The 21,562-nt window shown below is 36.0% G+C and overlaps 2 protein-coding genes across 4 annotated transcripts in view; one reads left to right on the plus strand and one right to left on the minus strand.

The window, feature by feature from the left end:
- Positions 1 to 12,128, minus strand: part of NDC80 (NDC80 kinetochore complex component) — a 54,153-nt gene extending 42,025 nt beyond the window's left edge. Inside the window, exons 1-6 of the mRNA XM_060029505.1 lie at positions 12,028 to 12,128; positions 10,374 to 10,483; positions 8,918 to 8,995; positions 5,913 to 6,036; positions 5,636 to 5,808; positions 4,844 to 4,946 (exon numbers count right to left, since the gene is read on the minus strand). Coding sequence (XP_059885488.1) covers positions 4,844 to 4,946; positions 5,636 to 5,808; positions 5,913 to 6,036; positions 8,918 to 8,995; positions 10,374 to 10,474 — 579 coding nt within the window. The 5' untranslated portion in view covers positions 10,475 to 10,483; positions 12,028 to 12,128. The remainder of the gene's footprint in view (positions 1 to 4,843; positions 4,947 to 5,635; positions 5,809 to 5,912; positions 6,037 to 8,917; positions 8,996 to 10,373; positions 10,484 to 12,027) is intronic.
- Positions 12,129 to 12,226: 98 nt separating this feature from the next.
- METTL4 (methyltransferase 4, N6-adenosine) overlaps positions 12,227 to 21,562 on the plus strand; it is a 32,959-nt gene continuing 23,623 nt past the window's right edge. The window contains exons 1-3 of one of the 3 annotated variants that reach the window (XM_060028748.1): positions 12,227 to 12,298; positions 13,031 to 13,425; positions 14,908 to 14,970. In XM_060028748.1, the coding sequence (XP_059884731.1) occupies positions 13,036 to 13,425; positions 14,908 to 14,970 (453 nt within the window). In that variant the 5' untranslated portion in view covers positions 12,227 to 12,298; positions 13,031 to 13,035. The other 2 variants (XM_060028747.1, XM_060028749.1) reach the window with 2 other exon arrangements.

Consider the following 21,562-nt stretch of genomic DNA (forward strand, 5'->3'; position numbering starts at 1 on the left):
GAAAACTGGACAGCTACATGTAAAAGAATGAATTTAGAACACTTCCTAACACCATACACAAAAATAAACTCAAAGGCTTCCCTGGTGGCGCAGTGGTTGAGAGTCCACCTGCCGATGCAGGGGACACGGGTTCGTGCCCCAGTCCGGGAGGATCCCACGTGCCGTGGAGCGGCTGGGCCCGTGAGCCATGGCCGCTGAGCCTGCGCGTCCAGAGCCTGTGCTCCGCAATGGGAGAGGCCACGGCGGTAAGAGGCCCGTGTACCGCAAAAAAATAAATAAATAAAATAAACTCAAAATGGATTAAAGACCTAAATGTAAAGCCAGACACTATAAAACTCTTAGAGGAAAACATAGGCAGGACACTCTATGACATAAATCATAGCAAGATCCTTTTTGACCCACCTCCTAGAGAAATGGAAATAAAAATAAACAAATGGGACCTAATGAAACTTAAAAGCTTTTGCACAGCAAAGGAAACCATATACAAGATGAAAAGACAACCATCATAATGGGAGAAAATATTTGCAAACGAAGCAACTGACAAAGTATCATTCTCTAAAATATACAAGCAGCTCATGCAGCTCAATATCGAAAAACAAACAACCCAATCAAAAAATGGGCAGAAGAGGTAAACAGACATTTCTCCAAAGAAGATATACAGATTGCCAACAAACACATGAAAGGATGCTGAATATCACTAATCATGAAAGAAATGTAAATCAAAACTACAATGAGGTATCACCTCACACCGGCCAGAATGGCCATCATGAAAAAATCTACAAACAATAAATGCTCGAGAGGGTATGGAGAAAACCCTCTTGCACTGTTGGTGGGAACATAAATTGATACAGCCACTATGGAGAACAGTATGGAGTTTCCTTAAAAAACTAAAAATAGAACTACCATATGACCCAGCAATCCCACTACTGGGCATATACCCTGAGAAAACGATAATTTAAAAACAGACTTGTACCACAATGTTCATTGCAGCAGTATTTGCAATAGCCAGGACATGAAAGCAACCTAAGTGTCCATCAACAGATGAATGTTTAAAGAAGCTGTGGCACATATATACAATGAAATGTTACTCAGCCATAAAAAGAAATGAAATTGAACTATTTGTAGTGAGGTGGATGGACTTAGAGTCTGTCATACAGAGTGACGTAAGTCAGAAAGAGAAATATACCGTATGCTAACACATATATATGGAATCTAAAAAAAAAAACAAAAAAAAGGTTCTGATGAACCTAGGGGCAGGACAGTAATGAAGATGCAGATGTAGGGAATGGACTTGAGGACACGGGGAGGGGGGAAGGGTACGCTGAGACGAAGTGAGAGAGTAGCACTGACATATATACATTACCAAATGTAAAGTAGATAGCTAGTGGGAAGCAGCTGCAAAGCACAGGGAGATCAGGTTGGTGCTCTGATACCACCTAGAGGGGTGGGATAGGGAAGGAGGAGGGAGATGCAAGAGGGAGGGGATATGGGGATATATGTATACATATAGCTAATTCACTTTGTTATACAGCAGAAACTAACACACCATTGTAAAGCAATTATATTCCAATCAAGACATTAAAAACAAAACAAAACAAAGTCCTAGAAGAAAACATAGGCGGTAAGCTCCCTGACAGTGGTCTTGGCAATGAATTTTTGGGATTTGAGACCAAAAGCAAAGGCAACAAAAGCAAAAATAAACACATGGGACTATATCAAACTAAAAGGCTTCTGCAGAGCAAAAAAATGATCAACAACATGAAAGGGTAACCTACGGAATGGGAAAAAATATTTGCAAAGCATTTATCTGATAAGGTGTCAGTATCCAATATCCATAAAGAAGTAATACAACAATAGCCGAGAAATAATGAAATTAAAAAAATGGGCAAAGGACCTGAGTATACATTTGTACTAAGATATTCAAATGGACAACAGGTACTCAACATCACGAATTATTAGGGAAATGCAAATCAAAACCACAGTGAAAACCTCATGCCTTTGAGTATGGCTTACATGGAAAAGACAAGACATAAATGCTGGTAAGAATGTGGAGAAAAGGGACCCCTTGTGCACTGTTGTACATTTGTACAACCACCACAGAAAACACTGGTTTCCATGGAGGTTCCTAAAGAAATTAAAACTAGAACTACCACACGGTGCAACAATTCCACTCTAGGTATGTATCTGAAGGAAACAAAATCACTATGCTGAAGAGATTCCTGTACATATATGTTCACTGCAGCATTATTTACAACATGGAAACAGCCTAAGCATCTACTGACAGATAAATGGATAAAGAAAATGTGGTATATGTGTATATATATACACACATACACATATGTACACACAATGGAATACTATTCAGCCATAAAAAGAAGGAAATCCTGCCATTTGTGACAACATGGATGGACCTTGAGGGCAGTACTCTAAATGAAATAAGTCAGACAGAGAAAGACAAATATTACATGATCTCACTAACAGGTGGAATTTTGAAAAAACAAGCCAACAAAAAGGGATCATATTTGTGGTTACCAGAGGCAGGGGGTTAGGGAGTAGGAGAACTGGATAGAGGTCAAAAGGTACAAACTTGCAGCTATAAGATAAATAAGTCCTGGGAATGTAATATACAACATGTGTATACACCAAACACTACTGTTTGGTATATTTGAAAGTTGCTAAGGGAGTAGATCATAAAAGATCTCATCATGTGGAAAAAAACCATTTTTCTTCCTTTTTCTTTTTGGCATCTATATGAGATACGGATTTTAACTAAAGTTACTGTGGTAATCATTTGGCAATGTAAGTCAAGTCATTACACTGTACACCTTAAATTTACAGTTCTGTATGTCAATTATATCTCAACAAAATTAAAGAAAAAAAAAAACCAAGGGGAAAAGATGGGTTATCCAATAAAAGGTATTGAGATATATGAATGAGTCATTTAAAAAATAAAATTGCCTTTTCTTTAATGTTAAAATAAATTGCAGATGGTTTAAGATTTAAACACAATACAAAGAAGCCATAAAAATACTATGGAAAAAAGCGAAAGCACTTTTTAAAAAACATGGGAGTAAAGGAGACCATCCTAAGTGGGGCTAATTACCTAGGATTCTGTTAAGTGGGAAAGAAAGCATAAGAAACCTATGAATGCTCTCTCATTGATTCTTACATTGTTATAGTGTTCAGTTGCACTACCTCAAGCAAATTAAGATAGGAAGGAGAGGATTTCAACCTATGCCTCCAAGTCTATGTAATGGACTTGGAGGCATCTCAAGAGGTCCCTCCCCAATAGAAGCCAAAGCAGGTACTCCATACAGAAGCTCCTGTATCACTGTGGAAATGCTATCTCCCTAAAACATAACAATGACCTAAGCTGCTTAGGCAAACAAGGGTAAGGTGTTCTAATGACAATAGTGGTATTTGGAGGGAAGAGCAGAGAGGTGGTTACCCAACGTCCACGTGTATCACTGAGGAGAGGCAAACTGAACGCATAAAAGTTATACATAAAGTTCAATAAAACTTAAGTTCTGTTAATGGACTATGGTAGTGGATTTCTACTTCTCTCTTGAAAATTGGTGGTGCTGAATGTACCAGTATATCTCCTGGGTCAAAAGCCATCCCCAGTGCCTGCCTACATTTAGTTATGGGCTTGCTGACGGCCAAGAGAATGTCAGGGGACAGTATTAGTTCTAAGGATTCCAGCACTAAGTAGGACAGGAAACTCAGAAGCTGTAGAAGGAAGAGACTGCATTAGACTAGGTAACAATGTACATATTTACATTTGCAACCAATTAAAATACAGCACATAAATCAAAAGGATAATGAGGGAAAAACATTTGCACCATATACATAAGAGCTTATTTACCCAATTCAACTCTTTTTGACATACAAAATGGCGATCTTGCAAATAAGATAAAAAAGTCAAAAGACATGAATATGCAGTTATAATGTGTGAATATTCAAGTTTAAAAACAAAAATTGCAAATACAAAAATATTATCTTTTGCTTGTCATGTTGTCAATTATTAAAAACATCGATAAGCTTAATATGTAAGGAGTTCAATATATAAAGGCTTATAGTAATACTAGAAAGAAATATAAAATAGGCCAAAAAAGCACATATAAGCAAGTTATAAGAAATAGCAATGATAATGATAAATCATTCAAAAACATAATCACTTTAATAATATATTAAAACAAACTACATTTCCACCTCCCAAATGGGTAAAAATTTTAAAACAATAATGCCTATCATGTGGGAAAATGGGTATTCTCAGACATTGTTGAGGACCTTTTAACTGGTGCAATTTTTCTGGAGGGAAATTTGTCAATATGTATCAAAAGTTGAAAATATACACATAATTTGCATAGCAAAAATGCACCTTTAAAACTATATCCTAAAAAATGTTTTAAGTTGTTGCCTCTGAGTTGTGGGATTATGAGTATACCAATTTCTGTGTACGCGTTTCTGTATTTTCCAGAACTTTTGCAATGAATATGGACTGTAAATAAAAAGGGGAAGAAAACCAAATTCATGTTATGGGGGAAATTCCTACTGACTTATTTTGCTGTGTTTTTTTTTTTTTCTGTTTGTTTGTTTGTTTTTGAGCTGTAAAACCTCATGAAAACAAATGATCTCCTTGCCATTGTGATATTTCCTTTCCTCACTTCTGGAATCATATATTAACATTTTGAAGAACTTAAAACAAAAAGTGCTTTGAAAACTGAAAACTGATGCAGATTTTGAGATAATTGGTAAAAGCAAGATTGGGAGAGAAATAGAAATACCCTGAGGTAAAAAAAAATCTTTCCTATATATATCATTAAAATGAGAAATCAAATACCTTGATGCAGTCTATTAGCCAAACCAAGGCTGCCACAATGTGAGGCCATGTATGAGGGGCCCCCACTGTATACATGGAGCTTTTCGATAATGCAAAAGGATACCTATGAAAAATCAGAAAACATAAGCCAGTATGTTAATTTTGTAAAAATAATGGCTAAATTAAGCAAGAAGTTACATTAAAAAAAATTCCCCATATATACCATCAGTCTCGACTTGTTTAGAAGATACTTGTTGAGATTCTCTCCTTCGTCTTCTTACCCTCAAATGGTTTTGTGTATTTTGTTTTAATTCTCTGCAGATTACTTTGTACATATATTCCCTAAGCAGAACTTGATTTACAACCAACATGCTGGACTTCTCTCCTGAAAGATTGTTCCCTCAAATCCAATGTACCCCAAATAAACCACATGTATGTATTTCTCCTCCTCAAATCCACTTCTCCCCCTGTGTTTATTCTACATAGGCTTTTCTGGACTTTCTTACTCCATTTTCACCAGGCCTTCAATCCTATCTTTTCTGTTTCTATAAAATCTGCAGTAGCTAGCCTATTCTATCTATTCCTCGTCACATCAGTAGTTGAGGGCTTTATGATCTATCATCTGTAGTTCAGTAATAATCTCCAAAAAGTTGTTTTTTTTGCCTTTTCAATTTATCTTGCATATGTGGCCCATAGTGACCATCTTAAAATATATTATTTCTCTAACTCAAAATCTTTACACACTTATTGAGTTTCATTCTTTTCTGTGTTCCAACAATCTCTCTAGGCTAATGAGAAATATAACATACAAACCCAAGATCTTTAAAGATTCTTGGAACCTCTTCTTCAAACTTTGTGTCAGGAAGTTCATACGAAGGGCACAGGAAGCCATAAAGAAAAGTGAAGATCTTTAGGAAGTCTTTAACAGAAGGAGCTTGTAGAGATTTCATGGATACGCTATATGCATAACCGTTTTCTGAAAGAAACTATAATAATTTTTATGAAACATCAAACATTTTACAATAGGAAAATTATTGAAGAATACTTAAGAAAACACTCACAATTTCGAATGGTTAAGATTATAAAATACCTCACAGAGCTGTCGAATACATTGCTGAATGAATGTTTTGTCATTAAGTGGTCTTGGGTCCTTGATTTTTTCAGAAGTGGAAAATATACCAAATTGACTATTCCGGGATCCATGTCCACTAGTTCTGTAAACATATTTTTAAAAAGTCAGTCAAAATTATTTCCTTCTGTGGTCAAGCCTAAATTATTTCAAGGCAATTTTATATTTTAACATCAGCACCAAACATTAAAGTTCAATTCTTTGGTTTTTATTTAACTAAGATTTCTCTTACTCAAAGCAGAGAAAAAAAGAGCAAATAATGAAGATTAAAGTATAAAATGAGGTGGGAAGAAAAGTACACTTTGGTGCTCTGCATTACTAACACATACATCATCCTCTAAAACTGTGCATTTTGAGTCCACTAGGTCTTCTGCACCAACTGTTCTCCAGGTCTATTCAATAACCCAGATTCTTTCAACAACCTACTTGCCCCTCCATGATTGCTCCTTCATTTCCAACCCCTTTATTTACCATTATTTATTGCAGGAAAATTTGAGATGTTGAAAGATTGTGCTTTTTCTCATAAATGTTATTGTGTCGTGCAATATTATGTATCTGATTGTTATTTACCATAAACATATGTTGCTACTTTTTAGTCATTAATAGCTATAGCATATATGCTCCATCTTAAGCCCCTCTCTCAAAATAAAACATCATTTGTTTAAATCTTTATAATGGTTTCTTTTGCTTCTCTTTGTGGCACAATTTACCTAACCATTGTAGTTTATTAAATATCCTTGGGACAATACTTTTCCGTTTTGGACAGATGCCACAAAACTGAGTTACAATGAACACTGCTGTAATGTCTGAACTCTGTTCATCAAAACAATTTCTCCCTGCATGTTTGCTTGCTGCTTTCAAGTTCTCTCCTGACCAGGATCTAAAAGTTCTTTACCTTGGGCTCTCTGATGCCACTGCTCTGATTAACTAGCTAATTAGCTAATTCTTCCCCTGAGAATTTGCTATTTGAGATCCACTTTTCTACATACTGCTATTACTTAATCTTTAATTTTTTTTTTACTAGGAAAGAATACATGTATAGACTCAGCTCTTATTCTACACAAAACTGTACTAATAGATAGCTTTTCAAATTATAAAAGAATTTCCCAACCAATCAAAATACTGTATCATTCAAAATACTGTATCATTCAACTTATAGTTTAAGAGAATAGGGTCTAGAAGCAGAGTCTGGTTAAAAATTCTGTCTCTGTTACTAGTTGTATGACCTTGGGTAAACTATTTAACCCCTGTGCTTTAATTTCCTAATGTCTAAAATGAAGACAATAACAGTATCTACACATAGGGCAGTTCTGAGGATTGATTAAAAGAGAGATAAAATAGCACTTTTCTGGCTTACAAAAATGCTCAGCAGAAGTTAGATTTTATAATCATTAGCATCAGTATCTCTGACATTCAGCTCTGAGATGAAAGTTACATTACAAAAATGCCTTAAGATTTTTTATCAACTAGAATAAACACCAGAAACAGTTTAACTTGGGTTCATGACAAAGACTTTTCATAAGGTAACAAATATGTCATCTCTAAATATTTTCAAAATATAATTAAATAAACATTTGTTTTAAAACAAAGTTGTATTTTGTTTTTGGTGAGATGAACAGTTTCTCTATTTTGGAGTTGGAAATTTCTTTAAAAAATTAACTTTATTGAGGTATAATTGCTTAGAATAACATGCACCTGTTTAAAGCATACAATTTGATGAGGTTTGACAATATTTACACCTGTGTAATCTCTACCACGATCAAGATATTAAACATTTCCATCATCTCAAATCTTATCCCCCTTACCAGTCAATCCTTACCCTACCCCCAGCCTAGGCAACTACTGATCTACTCTAGACAGTGGTTCTCAAAGTGTGCCCTAGGGGATCGAGAAGTCAAAACTATTTTCCCAATAAAATTAAGATTTTTTTCACACCTTTCATTCTTATTCTTTCGTTGAGTGTACAGTGGAGTTTTCCAGAGGTTGGCTACATGATGTCAGATATTATAACAGACTGAATTCCGAAGCAGATATGAGAATTCAGCTATCTTCTATTAAGCCAGACATTAAAGAGATTTGCAAAAATATAAATGTCACTCTTCTTACTGAAATAGTTTTATTTTTAAAAAATTAAAGCATGTTATTTATATTAACATGTAATGGGTTACTGTTATTTTATTTTACTTTATTTTTTAAATATTTACTTATTTAATTAATTAATTTATTTGGCTGCTTCAGGTCTTAGTTGCAGCACGCAGGATCTTTGTTGAAGCACGTGGGATCTTTTGTTGCGACGTGCGGGCTCTTCATTGCAGCATGCAGGCTTCTCTCTAGTTGTGGCGTGCGGGTTTTCTCTTCTCTAGTGGAGGTGTGCGAGCTCAGTGGTTGTGGTGCGTGGGCTTAGATGCCCCACCGCATGTGGGATATTAGTTCCCCGACCAGGGATAGAACCCGTGTCCCCTGCATTGGAAGGCGGATTCTTTATCACTGGATCACAAGCGCAGTCCTGGGTTATTGTTATTTTAAACTGAATTAATACGTACTATTTTTTTTTCTCAGTTTTATTTTCTAATATAGTTAATATCAACAGATACAGCCCACAAGATAAAAGCTCTTTGGAGTCCTTAATATTTTAGTAAAAAAAAGTCTTTGGCTAAGATGTTGGACTAGATGATGGTTCCTAATTTTAAAATGCTATGATTCCATAGTATGTGAAAGCTATGTGTAGAATTTTCAATCAAGTATTCACTTGTAACAATGAAATAGTGGTCTAAATGTGCTGATATATCTCAGCATAACCTAAAGCAAATATAACCATTTTAACCATTTAAAATAGAGGAAAACTAGATTATAACTTTCTCTTGAAAGGGACCATGCCATCTAATTTTGTGTACTTTGACAGTATCTAGCTCAATGCATGGCTATAAGAATCCCTTCCATTAGAATTAATAAAAAAAAATCATTACCTTTTACCAAATACAGAGGCTTTTCTTTCAGATGTGGGTTTGTTAATACTCAATTTTCCAAAGGTTGATTTCTCTTTGCTTTAAGAAAAGGAGAAAAACAAACTCTTTAAATAAGTGGAAAAATATTAGTTCAAGAAACTTTTGTAAATACATTGGAACCAACCCCTCTTCCTCATTACTTATAAGAATAATTCAAAATCATGAAAATTTTTAGCAGCAATCATAGCTATCAAAAATAGGATAGGCTTACAACATAGTATGAGTTTTAACACTAAAATGTTAAGAAAAAAGGAGGAAAAAACCCCATATCTACATTGTAATTTTAATTATCCTAAAATATGTACATTTATGGATAACAACGTCAAAGGAAAAGAAATAACTTAAAAATAGATATTTTCAATCATAGAATGATAGCCACATTTAAAATTTTTTCTTTTGAGGCTCACTCTTTATTAGACTGCAGCTACACTTAAGAACATACATTACGTCAATTACAGACCAGAAACATTGACAAAGGCAACCTTTTAGCTTTGAATGCAATTCAAGGCACAAATCTTTTGGAGTAGTAATGTGCAACAGTACAAAACATTTCTCTGATTTCAGAAGAAAAAAATGTATAAATATTTCAAATTTCTATAAGTAGCAGAGGCTCATACTATGTAAACCCAAGTAACTTAAGAACAGTTAGCAAGTAACCTGTACCTTGGTAATAGAGAAGGAATGCTAGCACTCAACACGGTTACAAATAGCCTTCTCTTAATTGTAAGAAATTCATTCATAGGGAAAAATTAGTTTATGATTTTAAGTTCTTTTTTCCCCCTCATTTTATTTTTTATTAAAAAAATTGAAGTCCAGTTGATTTACAATGTTTCAGGTGCATAGCAAAGTGATTGAGATACACACACACACACACACACACACACACACACACTTTTTCAGATTCTTTCCAATTACAGATCATTACAGGATATTGACTACAGTGACAGCAAGTTCTTTGGGGCACTTTTTTTTTCCAGTGAATCCTGAGGAAATAGTTTGGAGAAGTGGTGTTCTGTAGGCTGCTACTAAACTGCAGCTAATTGTCAGGGCAAATAATACCTTTCATTGAGAACTGTGCTAGTTGGATACACCTCAGTAAATAGAAGTTACAGCAGAGAACCTGCTCAAACAAGCAGCTCTACAGAAAAGGAGGAAAATAAATGAGTGGAAGAGTGCTGAAAAGGGATTAGCGGTCCCTCAGGGATTGCCTAGCAAAAGACGTGGCTTTGGAGATTTAACTATCAAATGAGATAAAACACAACACCTAGTAACATGCCCATTTTTTAGCCTTCACTGACTCCAAGTTAGGTACCACTGAGAACAGATAAGATTCATCACAATATGACTCATACTACATCTTTGTATTAACCTCCTTTACAGATTTCTTTGCCAAAGACAATAAGGCATAGGTACTCACGTTTGAGGGGTATGGAGGCCTGGTTTATTTAAGTCCTGGGATCTTAATTCCTGCATAGAGAGGCGGCCAGCACCACCGGTAGAAAATGAACTGCGTTTCATGTTTATGACCTGCATTCACGAATTTGGTAATGAACAAGTCTTTCCAGACACAGATGGTACATTAAGCAACAGCTATTATCTTTACCCTCAAACAGAAAGGCAGCCAAGTTTCACTGTTTTTTCAAGATAATCTTTCCCGGGCTATCTTTGCTTGTTCATGTAAGGTGAAGTCCTAATTTGCAGGGAACATCTATCTATTTAACTCCATTTAAAAATATTCAACACAGGGCTTCCCTGGTGGCGCAGTGGTTGGGAGTCCACCTGCCGATGCAGGGGACACGGGTTCGTGCCCCGGTCCGGGAGGATCCCGCATGCCGTGGAGCGGTTGGGCCTGTGAGTCATGGCCGCTGGGCCTGCGCGTCCCGAGCCTGTGCTCCGCGTCGGGAGAGGCCACGGCAGTGAGAGGCCCGTGTACCGCAAAAAAAAAAAAAAAAAAAATTCAACACACATGAACACTTACTAACTGCCTACCATGTAGAAGGGAGTGTGAAAGTAATGCAAACAATACAAAGGTGAATAAGGTATGATTCCTACCTTCACAGGGTATTTATGGTAGTTAAACTCCTAAATCCTAACTCAGACCACATCACCACTGTTGGCTGTGCCTATTTCAATGGGAAGTCAGAGGCTACTGACAAGAACTACCTCTGATGTTTCATTTTCTTTGGTCTTGGAGCAGAGCTATTCAGTTTTCTTTTCCTAATGTCCATCTCCCCTGCTCTGTCCTTAACCTACTGTTTCCCATTTACATTATTCAATTACTGCCCCTCGAGCTTCAATCTCCCTCTCATCAAGGATAAATTATCTGGTCTACAGACTGCTTCCATTTTCTCAGACCACATTCACATCTCATTCCCTTCCCATCTACTGAAACGGTTGCCTCCTGAGATACTCATGACTGACAAATCTTTTGATCCTATCTTAACTCTGAGGCATTAGACACTATACACCTAGCCCTTCCAGGTCCTGCCCTGGTTTCCAAGAAAATGGACATCTGTGGTTATCCTTTTACTTCCTGGGGCTCTCCTTTGTCTTTTAAACTGATTACGCTCTTTACTTCTTTGTTTGGCTATTTCTTCTTCAGTATACGCTTCTGATCTATTAAACTTTTCCACTCTCACCTATCTGTCCACTCCCAATCTCCACTTAAAATGTACTCTTAAAATCTGAGGTTAAGACTTTCAGATGTACTCCTTACACGGCCACCAGGATGTTACACTAGTATCTCAAACGCACCATAGCAAACAGTTCTTCATTTCGTCCTTCCTCTCCCTGCTCCCATCCATTCTTCCCCTTTTCCTCTCTCCATGTCCTCTTCACCCCACAGGTGTCACCTTGGCCTTCCCCTTCTCCCTTGGAAAATCACTGCCATAAGAAATTTATTGGACTCCGGGAAACTAGCGCCTAGAACAGATGGGGCCCGGGGGCCGGTTACAACAGCAAACACCAAAACGTCTCTCCTCAGGGCCCGTGAATCTAACTTTTTGGCGCCCTGGCGTTCTCCCTCTAGCCCAGTGCTGCCAGAACAAAATTAACGCAAAGTCATTAGTCACCTTTCTTCCAGCTTCCCGATACGACGCAGGGACCGAACCGCTGTAAACCGTGCTACTGCCCGCTAAACAAAACGTCAGCCGCCAAAACACAACCTCCTTCCTCCACCCGCCGGCGCCGTTCGAATTTTAAAATCTCCGGCGTCGCTGACGTCATCGCGCACGACATATGCGCGCGCGTGCGCAACTCTCTCGCGCCGCTCGTCGCCGGAACTCTGCGTGTTGGTGAAATGCCGCCGCCTCACGGGCGCGTTCGGGCGTGTTCCGGCAAGCTGTAAGCGTCCTCTGAGAAGTCTGGTCCGACCCTTAAATTTAGCTGTGAACACCCGAGCGCTTTACGTCCCTGAGTAGCGAGCAGAGCGCTCCAAGCAGCCCTTGAAACGTTTTTTCCGTACAGCAACATGGCGGTTCCCGTTGACTATTAGAAAAGATTTGTTTTTTCCTTTGCCCTGAAAGGAGTGTCTTTCAGGACCACTGTTTAGATGGGTGCTGTTTCATGAAGCAAGTCTGGGAAGGCGGGGTGCACTTTTCTGACAAGGGAGGCGGCGAGGTAGGAGATAGTGACGGCCCAGTGTGGGTGCAGTCGGCCCCAGGGTCGCGCTGCTGAGGCCGCCACCAAGGTTCGGGCTCAGGGCATGAGTGCTCTCTGGGGTTCCAGGTGCTCTAGCGGTGGCCTGCGGAAAGCTGGAGGATCCAGTGTGGGGCCGAGAATTAGGAGAGAAAAGTGACGTGAGCAAAGTAGGTTACTTTGCTAAAATATGACATCCCCCCTTACCTGCGTTTGAACTCAGAGGCAAACACAGCCCCAAAGTTGGAGAGTGGTGGGTGGTGGGAGGGGAACTCAGAGCCGAAGTCTGGATGGATACCTGGGTCTTGTAGCAATTGTGCCAGCAACCAGTTGTAATTTTGGGCACGTCACCTTTCCTGTCTGAGTTTAGAACTTAATTAGGAAAGTTGGGTTTTACTTCTAGTGTCTAATTCTCAGAGGTGTTTGTTTGTTTTAAAGGAAGAATGTCTGTGGTGCGTGAGCTATCGCCAGGATGGTTACTGGATCATCTTTCTTTCATTAACAAGATAAGTTATGAACTTCACCAGCATCATGAGCCTTGTTGCAGTAAAAATGAGCCTACTTCTTCTGTTCACCTTGATACTCTTCACGTGGATTCTGTGTCCTCTTTTGGAGCCTCTGCTACCTGTATTGCTTCTACCACTAAGCCAGAAAATGATGATGGAGGAAATTGTGAAATGTTCATACAAAAATATGTTTTTCGATCTGAACTGTTTGATGTCACCAAACCTTATATAACTTCTGCTATTCACAAAGAATGCCAACAAAGTAATGAAAAGGAAGATCTAGTAAATGATGTTAAGAAAGAAATCTCCATTTCTGTTAATGGGAAGGTAATAAGTTTTAAGAAATTTAAATTTTTCTACAGAGAACACAAATTTATTATTCCAGCATCTCAAATATCTTGTGATTTACTAAGTATAAAGAATAGTCAATAAAGCATAATAAGACTTTAGCATATCCAGAGTGATTTTTAACTTTTTGCTAACATTCTACCATTCTTAGAAGACCAAATTTGCATATTTCAGAAGTAAGCAAAGTTGATTCAAAAGTGAATGCTCTGTAAATTAAACAAACAAAACTAAGTAACAAAAAAAGAAACCGTCTGCCTAGGTTTTCGTATTAATTGCATGTTTTTATACCTATTTTTGCTCAAAAATATGTTTCTCTGTAAAATTCTAAAGCAGTATATAGCAGTATAAAGGAATTTTAGAGATTTATCCTTTGGGGATAAGCTTGTATAATAAATGTTTGGAAGAAGGGTGATATTTTTGAAAAGTTTCTAGTGATAAAACTAGACAGCTACTATGGAAAATATATATTCTTAAAATATATATATTTGTATACACATTGGTGCAATCAAAAGTTTTGAGAGTGCCATATAGAGTCAAATTAATTATGCATGAATACTTTTTATGTATTTGAAGAGCTCAGAGGTGATTATACAAAGTCCATTTCAGATAGATCATATTAACATTTTCTTTGTTAGAGATAGGAATTACATTCATTATTCACCCAATAAATGTTTGAGATCTTTCTATGTGCTGTTGTACAAGGAGTGATGAAACAAGATAAATATAATCTCTGCCTTTTTAGATCTTACAATTGAGTGGGGAAGAAAGATACTAAATAAGAAAGCATGTTGAGAATTAAAATAAGGAAAGTAATAGAGAGTCCATGTATTTATTCAGCCAAAGAACTTTTGTTGTTAGCCTGCTAGGAGTTATGCCACCATGTAGGCACTGAGATTTCAGCAATGAAAAGTACAAAGTCCCTGCTCTATATTGCAGACTTACATGTTCTTTGCTATGGAGTTGTTAGATGTAGAACAGTGTTAATATATCTTATTTATACCTAATCCTCAGATTACACATAAAGATCTATTAAAAGTACATTGTGAATTGTTTTTGTTGTAGAAATTAAGAAAGTTCAGAATAATTATACCATATATCAACTGATAGATGACACTGGTGACGCTTATACAGTGTCACAGTTTCCTTGTGTTCTATGGATGTCAGTGCCATTTTATTATGTCATACTAGTTCTTACTAATAGTAGATAACGCCTACATGGCCTTTTATCACCCATTAAGTTTGTAATAATAGTAATAATAATAATTATTATTATTGGGGAAATCTTACCTCCCCAGTCCATATTCTTTGCACTTATTTCGACCTCAGTAGTTATTACCTCTTAAAGAATGAGATACACAATATGGAAAATGTGATAAAGAAAAAGGAAGTACTAATATATTTCAAAATATCATTATTTTGATGATGGCCACATAATTTTTTTCCCTGTAATTTACTCTTCAGAAGCGTAAGAGATGTGTTGTTTTCAATCAAGGTGAATTGGATGCTATGGAATACCATACAAAGGTACGGTGTAAAATATTCATTGATGACTTTGGAAGGTTAATGTGAACTAGTATAAATAAAAGGACAACGTAAATAAGGATGTTCTTAAAAATCAATCAGTCATTTTAAAAAAAATTATTACTTATTTATTTATATTTACTTTTGGCTGTGTTGGGTTTTAATTGCTGCTGCCGGACTTTCTCTAGTTGTGGCGAGCCGGGGCTACTCTTCACTATGGTGCACAGGCTTCTCATTGCAGTGGCTTCTCTTGTTGCGGAGCGTGGGCTCTAGGTGTGCGGGCTTCAGTAGTTGTGGCTCGCGGGCTCAGTAGTTGTGGCTTGCGGGCTCAGTAGTTGTGGCTCACGGGCTCTAGAGCGCAGGCTCAGTAGTTGTGGTGCACAGGCTTATTTGCTCTGCGGCACGTGGGATCTTTCTGGTCCAGGGCTTGAACTCGTGTCCCCTGCATTGGCAGGCAAATTTTTAACCACTGCGCCACCAGGGAAGTCCCTCAAGCAGTCATTTTGATCAAGGTTAAAATTTAACACTGGAGTGATTTATCATTACTTTTATTGTAATGAACAATTTAAACCAATTTTTGTTAAAATCTCATATACTTCTCATTTACATATTTAACATAAGTAAACTTATGCTATATTGGTTAAGTCCAGAAATTTTCTGAGTTATAAAAGCCTACTGTCAGTAGGTAAAACAACTTAAGATAGTGGCAGAAGAAAGTGAATAATATGAAGGATGTATTTCTAGAACTTAGAGGTTACTGAGATCTGGGAGTTAAAGAAATGAGAGGAAACAGAGGGTTCAAATTGTTTTAGATCTCATTGTCTTTCCTACTTTTATTTACTTAATCTTTAATTGCTGACATTTAGGTATAGTATGCACATGTCATTTTCTATATTTATGTGTGGTATCTGCAGGATAAATTTCGACAAGTCAAATTTCTGGGTCAGAGGGTTTGAACATTTTGATAGATACTGCCAAATTGCTGCTATGGAGATTGTATCATCTTATTAGCACACTAGAACTGTATAATTTTGCCTGTTTTCCCACATCCTCACCATTACAGTATATTATAGTTTTTGATGTTTGCCAATCTAATTGTTGAAAAACAGTATTTTAGTATGGCTTTAATTTGCATTTCTTATTATGAATGTAGTTAAGCATTGCAATGTATGTTTAAAATTCATTTGTATTTCTCTTATGTGAACTGTTTGTTTCCTTTGCATACTTAAAAAAATTGGATTGTTCTTTTTCTTACTGATTTATAGGAGCTCTTTATATACTGGGGAAATTAGGTCTTTGTCTATTATGTAAATTACAAGCATATTTTTCCCAGTTTGTCATTTTAATTTTAATTATGATTTTTTTTGGTTTTGGTTTCGCCATGCAGACAATATTATATTTTCATTTAGTTGAATTTATCATTTTTTTCTTTTATGACTTCTGAATTTTGGAATCATAATTAGAGAAGTATTCCTTCTTCAAGGTTTTAAAATAATTTCCCATGTTTTATTCTAGAACATTTATGATTTTATTTCAAATTTATATCTTGATCCATTTGGACTTTATCCTGGTATACAGTGTGAGGTATGGATCCAGTTGACTACCTATATGTCCTACCATTATTCATGCAGTTTTTCCCTCCTTATATGAGATGCTTGATATACTAAATTCACATAAGTATTTGAGTTTATTTCTGGACTTTAAGTCTTACTTGTTTGTCTCACTATTTATTTGCCAATCTCTTTTGAGATTTTATAATGTGAATATGTTTTAATATCTTATGTGGTGGTTACTTATTCCCCACCCTCCACCCCCCACCCCCCACCCTGGGCCATCTTATCATTGCTACTTTTTACAGAATTTTCCTGGGCTTTTTGTTTATTTTCCCACATGAATTTTAGGATCAATTTTAGTGTCTGGTTAGAAAAACTAACCTGTTGAAATTTTTACGGCAATCAAATTTATAAACATCTACTATTAGCATCTTTAAGATGTTGTGATCCTACTCCAAAACATAAATGTGTCTTTCCATTTGTTTAAGTTTCTGTTGTTATTCTGTAAAATTTTCTTTATATACATCTAGCATTAATTTAAAAAAATTGAATGTCTTGATTTTTCAGGTAATAATTATAACTCTTGCAAATATTAATAGTTTTACTTACACCTCTATAATTATTATATCCCTAATTTATTTATCTTCTCTAATTGTATAGGCTGGAAAATATGATACAATATTAAGTAACGTTTGTGAGAGTATCTATCCTTGTCCCTGACTTTGTAGGAGATGATTTCCTCTCCACTGGGTTTTGGGCTGAGTTGGAAATAGCATGTTAAAGAAGTTTCTGTGTATTCTTATTTATTGAGTGTTATTATCAACTGTGGTTACTGAATTTTATCAAATGTTTTTAAAGCATCTATGGAGATTGAATGGATGATTTTTCTCCTAATATTTTCCTTTGATTTTTAATCATATGTAACCACCTTACATTTGTAGTATATATTCCAAATGACCATGATGTATTATTTTTTAAATGTTCTGCTGGATTTTGTTTGCTACTGTTTTATTTGGAACAGTCGTAAGTGAGATTGGTCTGATATATTTAATTTTTTTGTTTTATATATATAATTATATACAGATATTTACATATTTCAATGTTAGAAGTTGGAAGTTTTTCTTTTTTTCTCCCCAATTCTCTGGAGTAATCTGTTCTTTAAAAGTTTGGTAGAGCTCCCCTTTGCATCCATCTCAGTATGTTGCTTTTTTTGTGGGGATACTTCTTTGACAGCTTTTCCTTTTTCCTCTTTGGAAATCAATTTTAGATTAAAAAAATTCTTTTGTAGTTAATCTTGGTAAATTATGTTATCTTAGAATATTATCCATTTCATCTAATTTTTCAAATTTGTTTATGAATAGTCTGTTTCTGTGGTTATTTTGCCTTCACTATTTATGTTGTATGTTTACTTCCTTTTCCTTGATAGATTAGCTAATGCTTTGCCTAATTTATTAGTTGTTTTTGAAATTAATTTACCTTAAAAATGTCTAACTTATTTCTGCTTTAATCCATTTTAATTTATTCCTTCTGTTTTTTTCTTTTTTTGACTTTTTGAGTTGTCTTAGTTCATTTTTTTTCTTCTTTTTTTTTTGATGGAAGTATTCAATGTTATGATTTTTTTTCTTGGGGCACTGCAGCATACCATAGGTTCTGATATGTTGTGTTGTAATTGTCATGATGTGAAATTTCATTGATATATCATGGTTTTCTAGGGATTTGCTTAAGAGTTGTTTGTAATAGAGTTTTAAATTTCCATGTTGGCATGGTATTTTTGGTTTGATGGTTAATGTTATATTTATCTCCATAAAAAAATGCCAAATTGCTTTCCAAAGTAGTTGTACTGTTTTGCATTTCCCACCAGCAAAGTATAAGAACTCTCTTTGCTTCATATCCTCACTAGCATTGATATCATCAGATTTTTGATTTTAGGAATTCTTTTAAGTGTGTAGTGGTATTTTATTGAGGTTTTAACTTGCATTTCCTTAATGACTAATAATGTTGAGAATCTTTTCATTTGCTATACATCCATATACATCCATCTGCTATACATTCTTCGTTGAAGTTTTCTTAGGATCAGTGTTTTTTCATCCTTGAATATTTGAATTAATTCACCAGTGAAATTATCTAGGCCTCGAGTTTCCTTTTGGGGAAGGTTTTTAGGAATAATATAAGGTTCTTTAATAGATAACAGGGATTTTCAGATTTTCTGCTTTTGCTTATGTCAATTTTGGCAAGTTGTATTTTCTAAGAAATTTGTCTGTTTCATCCAACTTGTCAAATTTATTGGCATGAAGTTGTTCATAGTATTCTCTTATCATGCTTTTAATGTCTGTAGGATTTGTGACGATAAGTGATGCCCCTTTTCATTCCTGATGTTGGTGATTTGTATTCTTTCCTTTTCTTGCTAGGGGCTTGTTATTTTGTTGTTGTTGTTTTTTCAAAGAACCAGCTTTTTTTTGTAAATTTTTTTTTTTTTTTTTACTGTGGCAAAATATACATAAAATAAAATTTACCACTTTAACCATTTTTAGGTGTACAATTCAGTTGTACTGAGTACATTCACATTGTTTTGTAACCATCACCATTATTTATCTCCTGAATGATTTTTATTTTCCCCCAACAGGGAAGTGCCTATTTATATATTTTTTTGTTAATGGACATTTGGGATGTTTCCACCTTTTAGCTGTTGTGAATAATGCTGCTATGAACATGAGCGTACAAATATCAGTTCCAGTCCCTGCTTTCAATTTTTTGGGGAATATACCCAGAAGTGGAATTATTGGATCATATGATAATTCTAATTTTTTGAGGAACTGCCTTATTGTCTTCCACAGTGGTTGTACCATTTTACATTCCCACCAGTAATGCATAAGGGTTTCCAGTTTCTCCATATCCATGTCAGCACTTACTTTCTGTTTTTGTTTTTTTAACAGCCATTCTAATGGGTGTGAGTGGTGTTTCACTGTGGTTTTGATTTGCATTTTTCTGATGATTTATGATGTTGAGCATATTTTTATGTGCTGTTGGCTGTTTGTATGTCTTTTTTGGAGAAATGTCTGTTCATGTCCCTATTCATGTCCTTCACTCATTTTTAAATTGGGTTTTTGTTGTTGTTATTGAGTTTTAGGAGTTTTGTTCTTTTTTTTGGCCACGCTGCACGGCTTTTGGGATCTTAGTTCCCTGACCAGGGATCGGACCTGCGCCCTTGGCAGCGAAAGCCTGGAGTCCTAACCACTGGACCGCCAGTGAATTCCCTAGGAGTTCTTTTATATTCTGGATATCAATCCCTTATTAGACACATGAATTGATGTCAAGTATATTCAAAGAACCAGCTTTTAACTTAATTAATTTTCTTTGCTGTCTGTCTATTTTCTATTTTGTTGATATCTGTTCTCTATTATTTTCTTCCTTTTGGTTTACTTTGCTCTTTTTCTAACTTCTTAAAGTAGAAGCTTTTGTCAGTGAATTTAGATTTTTTTTAATATAAGCACTTAAAGCTATAAGTTTGCCTTGAATCATTGCTTTAGTTGCATTCCACATATTTTGATATTTTGTATTTTCACTTTCATTCACTTCAAAATATTTTCTGATTTCCTCTGTGATTTTATCTTTGACCTATATGAATTATTTAGAAGTCTGCTGTTTCATTCCCAGATATTTGGGGTTTATCTTGATATCTTCTTATTATTGATTTCTAACTTAAATCCGTTGGGGTATAAGAATATACTCTGATGATTTCAATCCTTTTAAATTTATTGAGCCTTTCTTTATAGTCCAGCATATGAATTATCTTTGTGACTGTATTGTGTGCTATTTTTAATGTATTTTTGAATACGTATTCTATAGTTGTTGGATGCAGTGTTCTATGAATGTCAGGTTAAGTTGGTAGTGTTGTTCAGAACTTCTGTGTCTTTAGAGATTTTTGGTTTAATTGGTCTATCAATTACTGGGTAGATTTTTCTTAGGTGAGTTTAGAATGATGTTTTTAGACTAAAGCTGATTATTCCTTTTTACTGACACAAAATCTGTTATCTACGCAATACCCCTGTCAAGAACTGGGATGAAATGTCTGAGATTTTACTCTATTTGGAAGCTAACAAGCTAGCAAGTTTAGGTCTCAGATTTTATTAAAATAGATTTAGACCTAAGATTTTATTAAATAAGGAGTTTATTGCTCCCTGCATAGCAGGAAGCATATACTTTCTGTTCACAGACTTCCCTTGTATTCCATGGGGACGATGCCAAGGAGCCTCGGTATATGCTCTGCATGCAGTAGATTTGGTTCATAGCTAAAGAACCCCAAGGTTAGGGAATCCCAGTTTTTTAAAATGGGTTGCAAACAAACCTGTCCAGCCTTTGTTCCAGAGTGAGCCTTTATTAACCTGGACAGCAAACAGATCTGCCTTCTGGCTTGGAGGGAGACATGATCTCCGTCTTCCATGCTATATGAATATCCTTGTGTTGGAGGAACTGATCTTGAGGATATGACCACTGGTTGACCTGGACACTTGGAGGCTCCTCATCCCTCCTTTGTCTTTGGACTGTACACTCTGCCCACCGTTCCCACAGTGGGAGCTGTTTTCAAGGACATAGCCTTGAGAGAGTAAGCTGTTGTTGAGACGATCTGGACTGTGTATGTGACTGAACCCAGTTAAGAACTCTGTATAAACTTTTAGGATTCTGGGCGACAGGTACAGAGATCTACTTGTCTTGCAGCCTCCCAAGACAAGCCTCGTTTGTAAGTTCTCTTGTTGTTAAACCTGCCATCTTCCCATCTAGAGTGGTCTGCCTCTTTTCTTTGGTCTCTCCTTGCCCTCTGTGTACAGGGGCCAGTTTCAGATTTCACCTGGGAAGCTCTTGAGGTTACAAACCAACACCTTGAAAATTTATTCTGGAACAAAAGCTATCAGTGCCTCTGCTCACACAGCGAGACCCATGGTGAAATGTCCCCCAATTGTCCTGTGAATCATGATGTTTTCTGGTCTGAGTGTTGGAAACAAGTACTATTCTTGGCCCTGTGAGAGCTCAAGAAACTGTTTCTT

Source organism: Delphinus delphis, chromosome 13 (genome assembly GCF_949987515.2).
Source record: "Delphinus delphis chromosome 13, mDelDel1.2, whole genome shotgun sequence".
In the NCBI taxonomy this organism is placed as follows: Eukaryota; Metazoa; Chordata; class Mammalia; order Artiodactyla; family Delphinidae; genus Delphinus; species Delphinus delphis.